The sequence below is a fragment of the Leopardus geoffroyi genome, chromosome B4, assembly GCF_018350155.1.
Source record: "Leopardus geoffroyi isolate Oge1 chromosome B4, O.geoffroyi_Oge1_pat1.0, whole genome shotgun sequence".
NCBI classification, from domain to species: Eukaryota; Metazoa; Chordata; class Mammalia; order Carnivora; family Felidae; genus Leopardus; species Leopardus geoffroyi.
The window spans coordinates 80,023,845-80,039,504 of NC_059341.1; the positions used below are offsets into that span (position 1 = coordinate 80,023,845).

The 15,660-nt window shown below is 52.7% G+C and overlaps 1 protein-coding gene across 7 annotated transcripts; it reads right to left on the reverse strand.

The window, feature by feature from the left end:
- Positions 1-370: 370 nt before the first annotated feature.
- On the reverse strand, positions 371-14,708 carry ITGB7 (integrin subunit beta 7). Of its 7 annotated transcripts, none has more exons than XM_045466631.1 (16): positions 14,644-14,702; positions 9,952-10,028; positions 8,798-9,001; positions 6,892-7,093; positions 6,629-6,799; positions 5,658-5,899; positions 5,107-5,265; positions 4,701-4,796; positions 4,448-4,537; positions 3,304-3,450; positions 2,805-2,998; positions 2,218-2,441; positions 1,758-1,977; positions 1,409-1,617; positions 923-1,080; positions 371-654 (listed from the first exon to the last, which is right to left on the reverse strand). In XM_045466631.1, the coding sequence occupies exons 3-16, from the start codon at positions 8,996-8,998 to the stop codon at positions 574-576; spliced, it is 2,394 nt and encodes a 797-aa protein (XP_045322587.1). In that variant the 5' UTR covers positions 8,999-9,001; positions 9,952-10,028; positions 14,644-14,702; the 3' UTR covers positions 371-573. The 7 variants fall into 7 exon arrangements, 6 of the variants coding, with proteins under 6 accessions (XP_045322587.1, XP_045322588.1, XP_045322589.1 ...); XM_045466632.1 differs by lacking the exon at positions 14,644-14,702 and adding an exon at positions 14,525-14,637; XM_045466633.1 differs by lacking the exon at positions 14,644-14,702 and adding an exon at positions 14,525-14,637 and having other exon boundaries at positions 9,906-10,028.
- Between the last annotated feature and the right edge of the window lie 952 nt (positions 14,709-15,660).

Genomic DNA, 15,660 nt, shown 5'->3' on the forward strand with positions numbered 1-15,660 from the left:
CCACCCCAGATGTCCTGCATCCGAGAAACCACCATGTAAAACTCCACAGGAGCAACAAGTAGAAGTGAAAACAGGATATCACTTCTGAATAAGAGAAAAAAACATGCACAGCAGAACGAAATAAGGTCAAGTACCAGCTGTGTTTCTCCAAGTGTGGTTCTGTAGTCCTCCTACAAATGCATGACCGGAGGATTCACTAGCCCACCCTGACCAGCCACTTCCCAGGCAGCCAGATACTGAATCTCCTGCACACCAGGTTAGAGGACCTCTCCCCACCCTCAGGTGGCAGGAGGAGGAATGAGCAAGTTTTCTGGAGGCCCAGGCTCCACAGCCTGCTTTGGCCTTGGGTGAAGCAAGATGACAGCTGTGCTCTGAGGTAAGACTCTTTATTGTATACAGGGAGCGGGGGAACTAAGCCCACACTCCTTGTGAGGTAGGGAAGCAAGGTTGCAGTGGGAGGCCGCCCTCGACTGTCACTCTGAGAAGGAAGTAGGTGGTGACCGTTCCTCAGCAGTGCCCTACCGGGCCGTTGAGAAAAAGAAGAGTCCTGGGATGAGTGTGCCTCTTCCCCCTTCAGAGAAAGGGACTCCTTGCCTCCTGAAAGCGGGGATTGACCGTGGTCGTGATGGCACTTCTGTAGAGAGGATTGCTGTCCTGAGGAAGAAGATGGGAAATGAGGAAAAACCTCCCGACTGCTCCTTTACCTAGTCCTAAGAGGCCAGCCTGGAACTTGAGCAGCACCCCCAGAGCTGATGGAAGTTAACAGAGGGGTGGGGCAGAGGACACACAGACCAAAGTGAGGGGGATGACCTAGGTCGGAGGAGTCCAGGTTGGGGGTGGGGCAGGGAAGCGGAGACCAGAGGTCTTAACCAGGGAAAGCGAGCAAAACCCAGCCCAGTGGGGTAGGACACAGTCTCCCTACCTGCTTCCAGTTGAGCTGCTGCCGCTCCTTCTCAAAGCGGTTATATTCTTGGCGATCATAGATTTCCACAGAAAGCCGGTAAGCCAGGACCAGCCCCAGTCCCACTGCCACGATGCCCCCCACACAGCCCAGCACGATGGCCAGGGTGTGATTTACTCCTGTGGGGAAGAAACAACGCAGACTTCTGGGGGCTGGGGCATAGGGGTTGATCAACGGTTGCCCACAATGTGTCCAGCTTCCCCAGCCCTGCTTGTCATTGAAAACAAAGGGAACCCAGCAGGGTCCGAGGTTATCTCTGTGGTGCCCAGGGCCTTAGCTTTGTCCACTTGGTCCATCACCTCTGCTTTTGCCCGGACTCCCTCCTCTGCTTCAAACCCTATCTGGTTTCCCATTATCTTCACCTGCCCAAGCCCAGAGTTCTGAAGCCCCACCCATCAAACTTCTGGGGCTCCCTCTGGCACGTCCGCAGCATCTCTGCCCACTTACTCTCTTGGGCTCTCACTCTCAGTATGACCCTGCCTCTGGCTTCCTCCTCCACCAGGAAGAAGAACAGCTGGTTGTCCAAGGTCCTCTCTTTGCACCAGCCATCATCCGGGATAGGGTCCAAAACCAGGGTCACGTTGGCATCAGCACAAGCGATACTGCAATTGGCAGCCAGGGGACCGGTCCCAAAGGCCCCACACTCTGCACAGTCCCTGTCCAGTGGACACCAAGAGGTTACCAGCTGGGCAGCTGTGCTCCCCACACCACACGGCAGAAAGAGGTGGGCAGGTGGGAGTGGCTCAGCGACCCCCACCGTGCCCCTGTTCCCAAGTTGCAAGACGGGAGGCCTCACCTGTGTCTCTCGCATGACGTCTTGCAGCCTGGGCACTGCTCACACAGGGCACCGTAGTAGCCATCCAGGCACTGGCAGCGGTTGCACGTGCAGCGTCCATGCCCACTGCAGAGCACTCCCTCAGGACTGATACAGCTGTCCGTGTCCCCACTGCACTCACACGCTCTGCCCGTGCGATTGGCATGACAGTGACACGTTCCACAAAGGCAGCGGCCAAAGCCTGGGACAGAATCACGCTCAGGGTGACAGCCATACTCCTCACACACAAAGGACATCACATGCCACCACAGGATGCCTAGAGCTGAAGTGTTCTGTGCGTCCAATTCCCTCTCAAGTGTGCCAGATAGCTGCAACTCCTACACCAAAGTCTGATACTTGCCCTTAGTGCCATGATGTTCCCAGAGCCGAAATATCCTGGGAGCCACTCTGACCCCACCCTTCCCCCAAAGTCTGCAGGTACCTCCACAGAGGATGCCCTCATGTCGTTCACAGCTGGCATCATCACACTCGCACAGGGGCCCGGAGCTCTGTCCACTGCAGCTGCAGCGTCCACACTGACACCGTCCCTTCCCGCTGCACAAGGGTCCTGTCCCATTGGGGGCCCGGCACCCAGATTCCAGATCTGGGGAGGACAGTTCAGCCTCAGAGCATTCACAGAGTCGACCCAGACGGCCAGAGTTACACCTGGGAGGGGAAGGCAGAGCCAGAGGAGGGAAAGGTGGGTCAGAGAGTTTGACCATCCCTTGATCTATCTTTCCCAGGATCCTCTAAACCTAAGCTCTCAAAAGAACTGGAGAGAGATGAGTGGCTGAATGGATGCCGGTGTATAGTTGAGCACCAAGGAGCAAGAGAGCAGAGGGAGTTCGGGGGGAGGGGAGGGTCTTGACACATCTGGGAAGCTGCACATGAAAATCAGGGTGGAGTCTTGGGACGTCTGGCAAAAGAGGTCTGGAGATGGCCAGTGGGAGGACAGAAGGCAGAGGAGGGATACCGGGGCTGGTCATGTGTGGACAGTCACATGGGTTAAAAGGAAGCAGGAATCCTCACCTGCACACCCCGCATTGCAGCAGCCCCTGGCCATCACTGCAGTGGGGAGCCCGGGGCTGGGTGTCACCGCAGTTACAGTCACACAGTGTGTGCAACTCCACAGTCAGCTCCTCTGAGAAGCCAAGGGCTCGGAGCCTCAGAAGATGGGGCTCTGAGAGGCAGTGAGTAGCTTGGATAGTAACCAAAAAATTCACCTGAGGACAGCGCGGGCAGAAATCAGCCTTGAGATCCTGCACCCACACGTGCACACCACACCAAACCCATTGATCATCCAGAAACCCATTCCTTAGGAAATTAAGGGATAAGCCCATGCTGACACCCATCTCGTAGAAACCTGCTGGAGGAAGCTGCTCATTAAAGCCTTTTAGAAAGGATGGATGGAGAACTACCCCACGCTTTTGCATTGTTCTGTGTCTGCCCCCCATCTTTTCCTGCCTGCTTCAATTTCCCACCCTCCACCCCCACTTCCTTCCTTCTGCCTATCTCGGCTGGCTCTCACCGTCTGGTTGATTCGGACCTCGTTGCACTGGCCCCGGTCCCCAGCCTCACGCTCCCTCTCCTCAGGACCCCCACACTGAGATTCATAAGAGATGTGGACCCCAGGAGGGAGTGGAGAGTGTTCGAGGGTCACAGTGGATGATAGGCTCTGTGGAAGAGAGCAAGTAACCACGTGAAGGCAGGACTCCAAACCCCACCTCGTGTCCTCTTCAGCCTTTCCAAATTCTGCCATGACCTGCCCCAGCCTGCCTTGGGGACCCCTTGCATTCTGCCCAGTCAAGAGGCATTTCTGCAGGAAGGGCACTGTGAGAACTTTGGGTGCATCACACAGGAGCTAGAGGCCTCTCGGTTAGCATTTCAGTGCGGCTGCAGCAAGGGCCCCACTGTGGGGGAGGGGGGGCCTGTCAATGTGCAGTGGCTGCTTCTCAAACCCCAAATGACGACACACAACCTGTGTGCATAAAAGGCAGAGTCTTTAAATCGAGTTTGCCCTGGGAAATTTGGTACCGTCTCAAATTTTCTCACCATGGGTTTAGGACATGGTGGTCCCTGTCCTAAGAAGCCTAGAGCATGGTTAGAGATAGGACCTAAACCCAAGAAGCACTTAAGAATCTTTGTGGTTCCCTCTACCTGTAAAACTCTATGGTTCCTGTGAAGAATATCTCTGAATTATTTGTAAGCTTAGTGAAAGTAGGCTCTAGATGTCACATTCCTTCTGTACAGATTGACTGGGGCACGAATGCCAGCCCTTCCGTCCATTAACTATGTGACCTCGGGCAAGTCATTCAGGGACCTGTGTCTGTATCCCCACCTATGAAATAGGGATGAGAATAGCAACCAGGGGTTTAGCAGAGTTAAATGAGACGGCAAACAGTATGTGCACTTAAGACAGTGGTTGGCATGAAAGACAAGCTCAGTGAGTGTTCCTTCCCTTCCTTGCCCAGTGCAGGGCTCCATGCTCGGCCCAAACCAGACGCTTCAGATTTGAGAATGTAAGATTGAGCAGATGAACTAGGAATGACAGCCACAGGCAAACCGTAGGTAGTTGCTAAAAGTGATCAGTCCCTGATAATTCTGCTGCCCCCCACCTGAGGCCCCTTCCCAGTGCCCGCCCTCTCCATGCTCCCCCGGTCCCAGCCCCTCACATTATAGGCGTCCATGATGAGCTGTACCACGTTGCTGGAGTCCTCACTCAACTCCCCAACTGCGGACTTAGGAATCAGCTTACTCAGCTCCTGAGTTAAGAGGAGTCCAGGGAAATGGTGGGTCACAGCTCTAGGGAAATGGGCTTCTGCGGGTCTGGAAGGAGGGCATATGGGGGTGGGGTGGAGAATGGGGTCTTTGAGGAAGTTGAGAGAGGCTTGAAGTGGGAAGGTCTGGCATTCAGCCAGCTCTCACCTGGTAGACAGGCAGTGTGGCACTGGTGACGGCAAAGATGGGCTGGATGTTTGCTGCGGAGAGGGCCTGGGCTACCTGACCCACAGAGGGGTAGTCCTGGGCAGGGAGCGGGGAAAGGTGAGCACCACAGGTCTCCCCCATAACATCCAAGGTGCCCTCAGCCCAGGAAATCCAGGAACCAGGGCTCCACCAGCTAGAGGAACCCTGGAGGCTCGGGAAGGCAGAAGGGGCTAGGGAGTGGGGTGGCACAGGGTTCTGTCTGAGTGGGGGCACATGGAGCGAGGAGCTGGTGGGAAAGATGGCAGGGTGGTCACTGGTAAGGACATCGAGGCTAGGGAGAGGGGGGTCTGGGAGCAGAGGAGGTGTGGCTCGGATGGGGAGGGGTGGAGCAAGGGTGGGGACTCACAAACTCTGGGCTGCGACTATAGAGGCCATTACTGTCCAAGTGGCAGTGCCCGTCGCTGGGCATGAAAATGCCACCCAACTTCCCATCCCCAGCTGTGTGGAATGTGTCATCTGAAGTGAACACCAGCAGTCGGGACACATTTCTCCAGCCAATCTGCTCCTGGAATCGGGGTGGGGGTGGGGGTGGAGGTAGGCTGTGCACCTGGGCTCCATGAGCCAAGGATTTGCCAGCCTCATTCTGAGTCACTTTGTCTATTTCCATACCCAGCCCCCCCCCTCCGCCATCCCACCCCCCCCATCTCCAGCTCCCTGCTTCCCCCCAGTCCCCCAGACAGGGCTGCTGCTAGCGGAGGCCTTCTTATGAATTAGAAAAACATGCCTCTTCCTCAAGATATTTTACTCCAATCCACCAGGAAATTATTAAAATAAATATGCAAACTCCAGTGACTATGGTACAAAGGGCACCCCCAGAACCAGGCACTGCACGACCCTAGGTGGCAGTCTTGGCCCCAAAGGGTTCTTCAGACTCAGATCCCCTCCCCGCCTCCTCACCTGGCAGAGCGCAGCCTGCAGAATGGCATCAAAGCCACCTTCAGGCGAGTCCAGGTTGCCAGACACGCTCTGGCGTCCCACCTCCCGCTCGAAGGCCTTAGCATCCGAGGTCAGGGACAGCACGTGGTGAAAGCTGAAGGGAGGCTGGCAGCGCTCCAGCCGGGTAGGGCAGGGGTGTCGAAGTTTGGAGGGCACTGTGCTCACAAAGGGCAGCACCGTTTTGTCCACGAAGGAGCCAAAGCCTGGGGGGGGGCGGGGAGAATCACGAAGGTTGTGCCCAAAGTCACTGGCCAGCAGCAGGGTGGAAGGTCTGCTGCTGAGGACTCAGAAGGCAAAGGTCCATGGGAAGTGGGGGGGGGGGGGGGGTGAGGGGGACAGTCAGAGAGGAGCAGAGGAGATCACAAGAGCGGGTGCTCCTAGAGCACAGGGACTGAGTACCTGGCAGGGACAAAGGGTTTAGGCCACTGACTCAGGGCAGTGGGGGATGGAGGAGATTAAGAGGAGGATGAGGGGAGGGTCAGACAGGATCTCTCTCTCCCGAGGAAGAAGGAGAGGGTGTAGGGTGTAGTGGCAGCATGAGGCAAAGGAGGGGATCTTGAATAGGGCAGATGTGAGTGTGGAAGCCGCAGCCAGGGACAGGGACATTTAGACCTTTTCCTAGAGACACAGACAGGGCTGAGAAAGTGGCATCAGGGCAGTATCTGGGTTGGCAGGTCCAGAGTGCACTGTCTGACCCCTGGGAGCTGTCTGAACGCGGTCTGGCCAGACTCTGGGCCTCGGTTACCCCCACCCGTAGTCTCTTAAATCCCCTCCAGTTCTGTCCTAGAAGGTGGATGTTCTGGGAGAGAGACGCCAGAAACCCGGGGCCTGGCCAGGTCTGTTAAAAACCGGGAGAGGGCAGGCAGGGCCCCTGTGCGCCCAGGACGTTGGCAGAGGCAGAAGCGGCTTTTGCAGGTAGAGGCCGAGCTCACCGATGCGCACGGAGTGGGTGACCTCCTGCAGCCGCGCCAGCAGGTCTTGTCCGAGCTGGCGCACGCGCTCCAGGTCGTCCTTCATGGAGTAGCTCAGGTCCATAAGATAGTACAGGTCGACGGGGTAGCCCTCTGCCCGGAGGAAACGCACCCGGAGCTGCTGGGGCTCCCCTGGGGAAGCGGGGTGGGGGATGGCGCGGGTCAGCGAGCGCCATCGAATCTCAGCCCGGACCTCCAGCCCAGCGCGCCGCCCCCTGACTCACCCGGCCGCAGCGTGACCCGGACCTGCTGCGGCGCCAGCTGGGTGGCCCCCTCGCCGCGATCGCCCTGGCCGAGCGGCTGGTCCTGCAGCACCTCCTGCCAGCCGCGGGGCTCCTCCAGCTCCCCCGGGGGGCAGCCCTGGGCCAGCAGCTCCTGTCGCTGGCCGCAGCGCCGCGCCTCCGCCACCCCCGACGCGGTGAAGTTCTGCGCCCAAGAGGAGGCGCGTTGGGGACTCTAGTCCTCCACAGCCCCCCCAGCCCTGTTCCCAGACCACCTCTCCCCCACCTCCCCCCGACCCCCCCCCCCCCCGGGATGCCGGCCGCTCCTAACCCTCCCCTCGCAGTCAGTTCCCTGAGCCCTTAGGATGCCCTCCCTTCCCCGTCCCCCCAACAGCCACCTCGTCCTGTCTTTGTTCAGATCCCGCTTCCTCTAGCACCCCACCAGCCCCCACCTTATCTAGACAACCCCCTTTCCCTAGCCACCTACCTTTCTCCTCCCCCTAGGGCCACAGACTTCCTGTTGAGATCTCAGGGACCTCACTACCACAAGAAAAAGAGGAGCCTGGCCTCCTAGTCCAACCTCCCCTGCATGCTTAGGCCCAAACTGGAAGGGGGTCAGGCTGAGACCCAGGCTAAATTCCTGGGAAGGGGAAGGACAGGGACAGAAGAGGAGACACCCCCTCCCCGCAGTTGGCTGGCACCCCTGGGACTGGCTGGGAAGTGGCAGAGGAAGGAAATAGTTACAATGGCTTTTCAACTGGCCCTGGTGCCAGACTCAGGTCCAGAGATTGAAGGAGGCAGACACATATCTGACTGTCCCCAAAGCCCCTGCCTGGTACCTCTGCTCTCTGCCTCCTGCTGACTCTGAGTCTCCTCTTCCCATCCTCCCAGATTCCTGGGCTGGCTCAGCCTCTGCTCAGCCACTGTGGCTGTACCTTCTCCTTCTGGTGAGTTTGCCCTCATCTCTCATCTAACTCTCCCTCTTCCTTTGAGGGAGACAGTTCTGTTCTCACCCTCACCCCCAACTCAGTTACCTGCCATGCTCTGTCACTCCATGAGCCCTGTCTCTTTAAGGCATAAAGCAAAGAACGGCCTTGTTTGACCAGCCAGGGAGACACCTGCTCCCCAGCATCCTTCCTGGCCACTTAGGCAGATCAAGCCTTTCCCCCAAGGTGTACACACCTCTAACTCCTTCCCTTCTACTCCCCCAGCCACAGGCTGCTACATACCTTAGGAACATTATGAGGTACACACACCCCCAACACAGACTCAGAAACCCAGTCACACACTTTCTGCTAAAGACTAACCCCCAGTGTGATGGCATTTGGAGATGGAGCCTTTGGGAAGAAATTAGGGTTAGATGAGATCATGAGGGTAGAACCCTCATGATGGTATTAATGCCCTTGTAAGAAGAGGCACCAGAGAGCTTGTCTACAGCCTGCCTGCAAGCCAAGAAGAGGGTTGCCACCAGAAACCAAATTGGCTGGCATGTTGATCTTGGACTCCCAGCCTCCAGAACAATGAGAAATAAATTCCTGTTGCTTAAGCCACCCAGTTTTGTTATGGCTGCCCAGGCTGACAAACGCACTTCCTCACATGTATACACGTACCACAGGTCCCTCTCCCTGTACACAAGCATGAGTTCCAGCACAGACACACTTCCTCCAAATTTATGGTTACAAGGCTTTTCCGTATATACACAAACGCACAGGTACACAAACATATACACACAGGAAACTTGCATGCTTGAGTATGCACACACACACAACCACGCACAGGAGTCCTATGTGCACAAACTCAGTCACGCACAGGACCGCAGAGAGCACCCGGAAAACCACACAGTCGCAAACCTATCTCCGTTCTGCACATACACATACACAGGGTTCAAAAGCCACGGAGCCATCTTTACCAGTTGCTTGCACCAGGCACAGCTTGGGTGTGAGAGGATGCATTTCTGGCAGGTGGGGGCCGGCTGGCAGGACCCCGGCAGGGACAGATCAGGATCCCCCCGTTCTGTGACCTTCTCTGGGGATGAGATCTTGGCATCCAATTCACCCTCACCTCGGCTCAGAGCCAGCAGGAAAACAAGGACCATTGACAAAGCCACCATGGCCTGCAATACGATACAAAGGGGGACACATGGGTCCTTAGGGAGGACCTCCAGGTTCTCAGTCTTCTAAAACTAGTCTGTGGTTGGGGCACCTGGGTGGCTCAGTGGGTTGAGTGTCCGACTTAGGTTCAGGTCATAATCTCAGGGTTTGTGAGTTCTAGCCCCACATCAGGCTTGCTGCTGTCAGCGCGGAGCCTGCTTAGGATCCTCTGTCCCCCTCTCTGCCCTTCCCCCACTTGCTCTCTCTCTCTCAAAAATAAATAAACATTTTTTAATAAAATAAAGTAAGTCAAGGGGTGCCTGGGTGGCTCAGTCGGTTAAGCATCCGACTTCGGCTCAGGTCGTGATCTTCCGGTTTGTGAGTTCGAGCCCCGCATGGGGCTCTGTGCTGACAGCTCGGAGCCTGCTTCGGATTCTGTGTCTCCTTCTCTTTCTGCCCTCCGCAACTTGTGCTCTGTCTCTCTATGTCTCTCAAAAAGTAAATAAATGTAAAAAATAAAAAAAGAATAAAAAATACAAAATAAAATAAAGTAAGTCTGTGGTTGTCACTCTCAAAACTCTACCCCAGGGGTGCCTGGCTGGCTTAGTCGGTAGAGCGCGAGTCTTGTTCTTAGGGTCATGAGTTCAAACCCAACCTTGGGTGTAGAGCTTACTCAAGGAAAAAAATAAAAAAACCTCTACCCCAAATCTTTATCTCCCTTCATAGTTTCACTTCCCCCTGTGGATTCAGCAGTTTCTTCAAAATGTTGGGAAGGGGCAGGACCAGGCCTGGGTAGGAGCCTCAGACAAACCCTGTCCCTCCCTGTGTGCAGACTTCCCTAGGGCCAACGTGGGCAAAATGGCCTAACAAGAGTCTGGGGACTAGGCCTGGAAGCACTAAGGTCTACATCCGCCCAGGTCTATTCACCGAGATTGCAAGCCACAGTGGAATCAGAACCGAACAGGAAACAGACCGGATTCTGGTCCTGCTTCAGTCCCTCACTGGCTGTATGACAAGTCAGACTTTTTCTCTGGGCCTTAGTTTCCACATCTGTGAAGAGAGAGAGTTGAATAAATAATCTGGCAGTCCTTGCAGCTTTCATAATCTTGGATTCTAAGTACAGGAAGAGGGTCAAGGATTCTAAATAAAGGAGGAAGGTCGGGGAATAGGAATGAGAGGAAGGAAGGCTGGAGCTGATGAAGAAGTGTGTGAAAGAAGCAGGGAAGGGTAGCCAACACGGCAGCAAGAGGAATGAAAATTAGACCATAAGAAAACTTTCTAAAAGTCTGGGATAACGGAGGAAGGCAGGCCATGGCTGGCAAAATTTTCTTTTTCCTGTCCTTTGCACAAAGCAAATATAGACTGGAGAAAGAGCCTGTGGTAGGGTAATTCCTGGAATGACCTCTAGGCAAATTTCTGATTTTAAAAAACGTATTAATTTTAAAAAAATGTATTAATTAAAATTTTGAATAGGCCATCCATAGCCATCCTTCAAAACTCAAAAAGTTAAATCACAATGACCTTTTTTTTAGAGGTGGGAAAGCTGATCCTATAAGGATCCATTATATGGATTGATTCAATTATATGGAATTGTGGGGTGTCTGGGTGGCTCAGTTGGTTAGGCGTCCAACTTTGGCTCAGGTCATGATCTCGGAGTTTATAAGTGCGAGCCCCAGGTCGGGCTCTGTGCTGACAGCTCAGAGCCTGGAGCCTGCTTTGGTTCTGTGTCTCCCTCTCTCTGTGTCCCTCCCCCTCCTCAAAATAAATAAACATTAAAAAAAATAAAACAATCTTGAAAAAGAATGAAATGGGAGGACTCTCACTTCTCACTTGCAAAACTCACTAGAAAGCTATAGTAATCAAGACAACGCAATACTGGCATAAAGATAGGCATATAGATCAGTGAAATAGCATGGAGAGTCCAGAAATAAATCCATCCTTTTATAGCCAATCGATTTTCAGCAAGGGTGCCAAATTATTTGATGGGGAGAGAACAGTCTCCAGCAAATGGTGCTGGGATAACTGGATATCCACATGTAAAAGAGTCAAGTTCAATCCCTACCTCACAACATATACAAAAATTAAGTGAAAATGGATCAAAGGCCTAAATGTAAGCCCTCGAACTATAAACTCTTAGAAGAAAATGTCAGGGTAAATCTTTGTGATCTTGGCCTTGACAGTGGATTCCTAGCTATGACATCAAAAGCGCAAGCAACAAAAGAAAAAAATAGATAAACTGGACTTCATAAAAACATAAAACTCTTGTGCATCAAAGAGCACTATGAAATGAAAAGACAGGCTACAGAAAGGGAGGAAATATTTGCAAATCATGTATCTGATAAGTATCCAGAATATATAGAGAACTCTTACAACTTGACAACAAAAAGGCAAACCACCCAGTTTTTGAAAAGCAAAGGACTTAAATAGACATTTCTTTGAAGAAGATAGACAAATAACCAACAAGCACATAAAAAGATGCTCAACACCATTAGTCATCAAGGAAATGCAAATCAAATACCACAGTGAAATACCACCACACACCCAACAGAATGGCTAGAATAAAATAAAATAAAATAAAATAAAACAGAAAATAAGTGTTGGTGAGGATGTGGAGAAAATGGAACCATCATACGTTGCTGGTGGCACGGCACTGTGGGGAACAATTTGATAATTCCTCAGTAAGTTAAAACAAAAACTGGGACGTGACTGTTCAAAGCAGTGTTATTCACAGTGGCCTAAAGGTAGAAACAGCGCAAACATCCATCAACTGATGAATAGCTAAACAAAATGTGATCCATCCATACAGTGAAGCATTATTTGGCCCTAAAAAGGAGCGAAGTGCTGATTCAGGCTACAACATCGATGACCTTGAAAACACTAGGCTAAGTGAACGAAACCAGTCACAAAAGACCACATCTTGCCGGATGCCGTTTATGTGAAGTATTCTGATTCCCCAAATCCACAGAGACAGAAAGTGGATGCCAGAGGTTGGGGAGGGAGGGGAGGATGAGGAATAACTTCTTGATGGGCAGTCTTCTTTTGGAGTGAAGAAAAAGTTCCAGAACTAGATGGTGGTGATGGTCGCACAACATCATACATGTACTTAAGGCCACTGAACTGTACACTTAAAAAATGGGTTAAGTGATCAATTTTATGTGTGTTTTATCTTATCAAAAATCAAAACATTGAGATAGTGAGAAATCTCCCATACCCATCCTCCTCCTCCCATTTCCACACCTCACCCTAAATGAATAACCGTCATTTTAAGTTATCTTTTGTTGCTGATAATCCTTCTAGAGATTGTTTTATGCATACACAAACTAATGTGAAAATATATACTCTCCAAATGGTAGAATCACATGACAGAAGTCTACAATCACAATTCTAGAATACATGCGGGTTTGTCCCCCTTTTTTCTTTTTTTTAAAAGATTTTTTTTAATGTTTTTTTTTTTTTTTTTTAATGAATTTGGAGAGAGAGAGAGTACAAGCAGGGAAGGGGCAGAGAGACGAGGGAGAGAGAGAATCCCAAGCAGGCTCCATGCTGTCATCGCAGAGCCCGACGCGGCGCTCGAATCCATGAACTGTGAGATCATGGCCTCAGCCGAAATCGAGACATTTAACTGACTTGAGTCACCTAGGTGCCCCTTTTTTTCTTTTAATTGCTTTTCTTGGAGATCCTGCTACTCAAGAAAATAAAGAACTTCCTTGTTCATTTTCACAGCGGTATACATTTCCGTGACATCGATGTATCATAACCCAGTTAGTCTCTCAATGGGATTTAAATTGTTTCTAATTACTCACTGTTAAAACTAATGCTGGGGGCGCCTGGATGGCTCAGTCTGTTAAGCATCTGACTTTTGGTTTCCGCTCAGGTCGTGATCTCACAGTTTGTGGATTCGAGACCTGCACTGGGTTCTGTGCTGTCTCTGCTGAGCCTGCTTGGGATTCTCTTTCTCTCTCTGCCTTCTGCCCCCTCTCAAAATAAATAAATAAATAAATAAAACTATTGCAGTGAAAACCCATGCATTTATCATTTCACATGTGTGCAAGTGAATCCGGAAGATAAATCCTGGGAAGAGGATTTGTAGGGTCAATAAATTGGCATAATTTGTAATGCTGGCGAGTGATTGCTGACGCAACCGCCTTCGCAACTATGCCAGTTTATATTCCCATTGGCGGTGTGTGTATGAGAAAGGCCAACTAACTCCTTGTCCCAAAACGTCTGCATCCGCCCCAGCCTGGGCTTAGATTCAGACTGGGGAAGGGGTGGGGTGACCTCAGCTGTCCTGCTCCCCACTGTGCACCATTTGGGACCTCAGGTGTAGTATATATATGTCTTGGAACCTCCACCCCCATGCGAGGCCGGTTCAGGCTCAGCCTCACTGTAACCTCAGCCCCGCTTGCTCTGCACGCCTGTGGTCGAGGAGGTCTGAGATGCTGTAGCACAAAGCCCAGTTTTGACTCATCTGTCACAGGTGGGGCCCCCAGGATAAGACAAACCAGAGACCTCAAGCCCACTCATGTCCCCTAAAGGGAGCCCCTGGGACTCTCTGGACAGCGTTCCCCCACCCTCTTCTCCCAATTGTCCCCCTCATTTCTTACTTGGGGATACATGGCCTGCCACTTGTTAATTTCTCTCTCTGTCTCCTTCTCTCTCCCCCACCACCCTCCGGTTCAAAAGTTTGATGACATCCCTCTGCTGCGTTTCTCTTCTCCGCGTCTTTACAGTTCTTTGTTTTACTTCCTTTTCCTCTCCTATCCTAACCAAAGGAAGGCAGAGCTGTCTAACTCAATCCCCTCTTACAAATGGAAACCTGAATCCCAGAGTGATAAGTGACTTGCCCACAGTCACACAATGAACAGGGATGAAGACAGGTCGGGACTCGGTCTGTTTGCCACTTTCCTCACCTCCAACCCAGGCACCATCATCATCAAAAGCCGTGCCTTCTCCCTTCCAGTTCCAGTGGGCTCCACCTAATCCCCTTTCTCTTCCCTTGATGGGTCCTCTTCAGTCGGTCTTCTTTCCCCCCCGTGGTTGTTCCCTTTTCCTGGGCTCTATCCTGACTCCAACACCCTAACACCCCCTTCAGCACCTGAGAAACAGAGCATTTTCCCAACCTATCCAGATCTTCCAAATCAAGTGGAATCCTCTGCTGCCCACTCAGTGTCCCAAGGAGGGAAGAGAACCGAGCCATGCTGCCACAGTCTCCCAGGACACCATAGCCAAGGTGCCACTGGCAGATCTGAGCTGAGCACCAGGCACTAGGCAGCAGGGATAGCAGCTGGGGAGTCCTCTTGGGAGAGCCCTACCATGACATAACCCTTGGCACATGGCAGGCACCCAGATGATAGCACCATACATCCCCTTTCTTCTTTGCCTCCCTCCAGGCCCACTTTTGGGAAACACATGCAGGAGAGAGAGGTGAGGAGGGTACGGTGGGGGGGGGGGGGGGGGCGGGGAGGGAGAGCTTGAGAAGCTGGAGGGAACAGGGATGAGGATCTCAGGAATGCAGAAAGGACTTCAGAGCCTTTCTCGAGTCTCACCTGAACCCTGGGTGTCTTGGGGTCAGAGCCCAGGGTCCTCTTCCCGGGAGATTGGGAGCAGGGGTGGGGGCTGGGCTAGTAAAGAGAGGAGGCTGGAGGGCTGGTGCCCTGGTACTCACAGGTGCGTGCAAAGCAGCCCTTCCTCCAGCCGCGGCGGCCTTTGTGTACTGATCTGGGAGGCTGCAGAGGAGGAAGTGACACACCCTGGGGTGGGGTGGGGGAGATTTCGGGGTGGTGGGGTAACTGATCTAGAAGGTGGGGCCCAGAGGGGTGGAACTGGGCCAAGGGGGTTGACAATACAGGGATCTGAAAGGAAGCACGGAGGCTCGTCTGTCTACTGAGCACCTACTACATGCCGGGCATATCACAATATTGTCATTAATCCTTGCAACAACTTCATGACATATCCGTATGTTAATGTCCCCCCGGGGTCAAATTTTACAGATGTAGAGGCTAAGAGGGAAAGGTGGACGTTGAGGCTCAGAGGTAAGAAATAAAAATCCTTGCCCAAGGCCACACAGTAATAACTAGCTGGTCTGGGTTTTCAACCCAGGTCTGCCTGCCTGGCAAATCGATGGGACCCTTCCACTTCTTCACACAGGAACACGATAGCAAGGAAGAAATATGGAGGTAGTAAGTCCTGGAATGAGTGGGAAATCAGTGGCGACAGGCTCTAATTTTGAAAAACGAGTGCCCACTGTACGATGGTGGGTGCTTAACTCCATGGGCTCTGGAGCCAAACTGCCTGAGCTCCAATCCTGGCTCTATCACTTACAGCAGTGGGAACTTAGGTAGTTGCTTAACCTTCCTGTGGCTTCTTCTCATCTGTCAAGTGGCACTCAGGATTGTTGCGGGAATCAAATGAGGGGACTCCTACCAATTGCTTACAAGAGAGCCTGGCACAACCTAAGGGCTTGAAAATAGACTCAGTGGCTGAGAAGTAACACGGTGAGAAGCGGAGAGGCTGAGACATCCAAGGTTGGGGCACTGGGGAACTTGGAGAAAGACATAGGGCTGGGCTCAGAGAATGAGACTGGGAGGCCACTACGCAGAGACAGCAGTGGCGGCTGGGAAAGGCGTAGAGGAGGCAGAGAGTGCGGGAATGGCAAGGATGAAGCCTGTCTGGAGAAGAGGGT

Bases quoted from the DNA above. Each gene is read 5' to 3' on its own strand.
- ITGB7 (XM_045466635.1), bottom strand. From the start codon at position 8,998: ATGGTGGCTTTGTCAATGGTCCTTGTTTTCCTGCTGGCTCTGAGCCGA. The intron at 7,094-8,797 runs GTAAAGATGGCT...TCTTGGGCGCAG, and splicing joins GTGCCTGGTGCAAGCAACTG to AACTTCACCGCGTCGGGGGT. The intron at 1,618-1,757 runs GTGAGGCCTCCC...TCCACTGGACAG, and splicing joins ACGTCATGCGAGAGACACAG to GGACTGTGCAGAGTGTGGGG.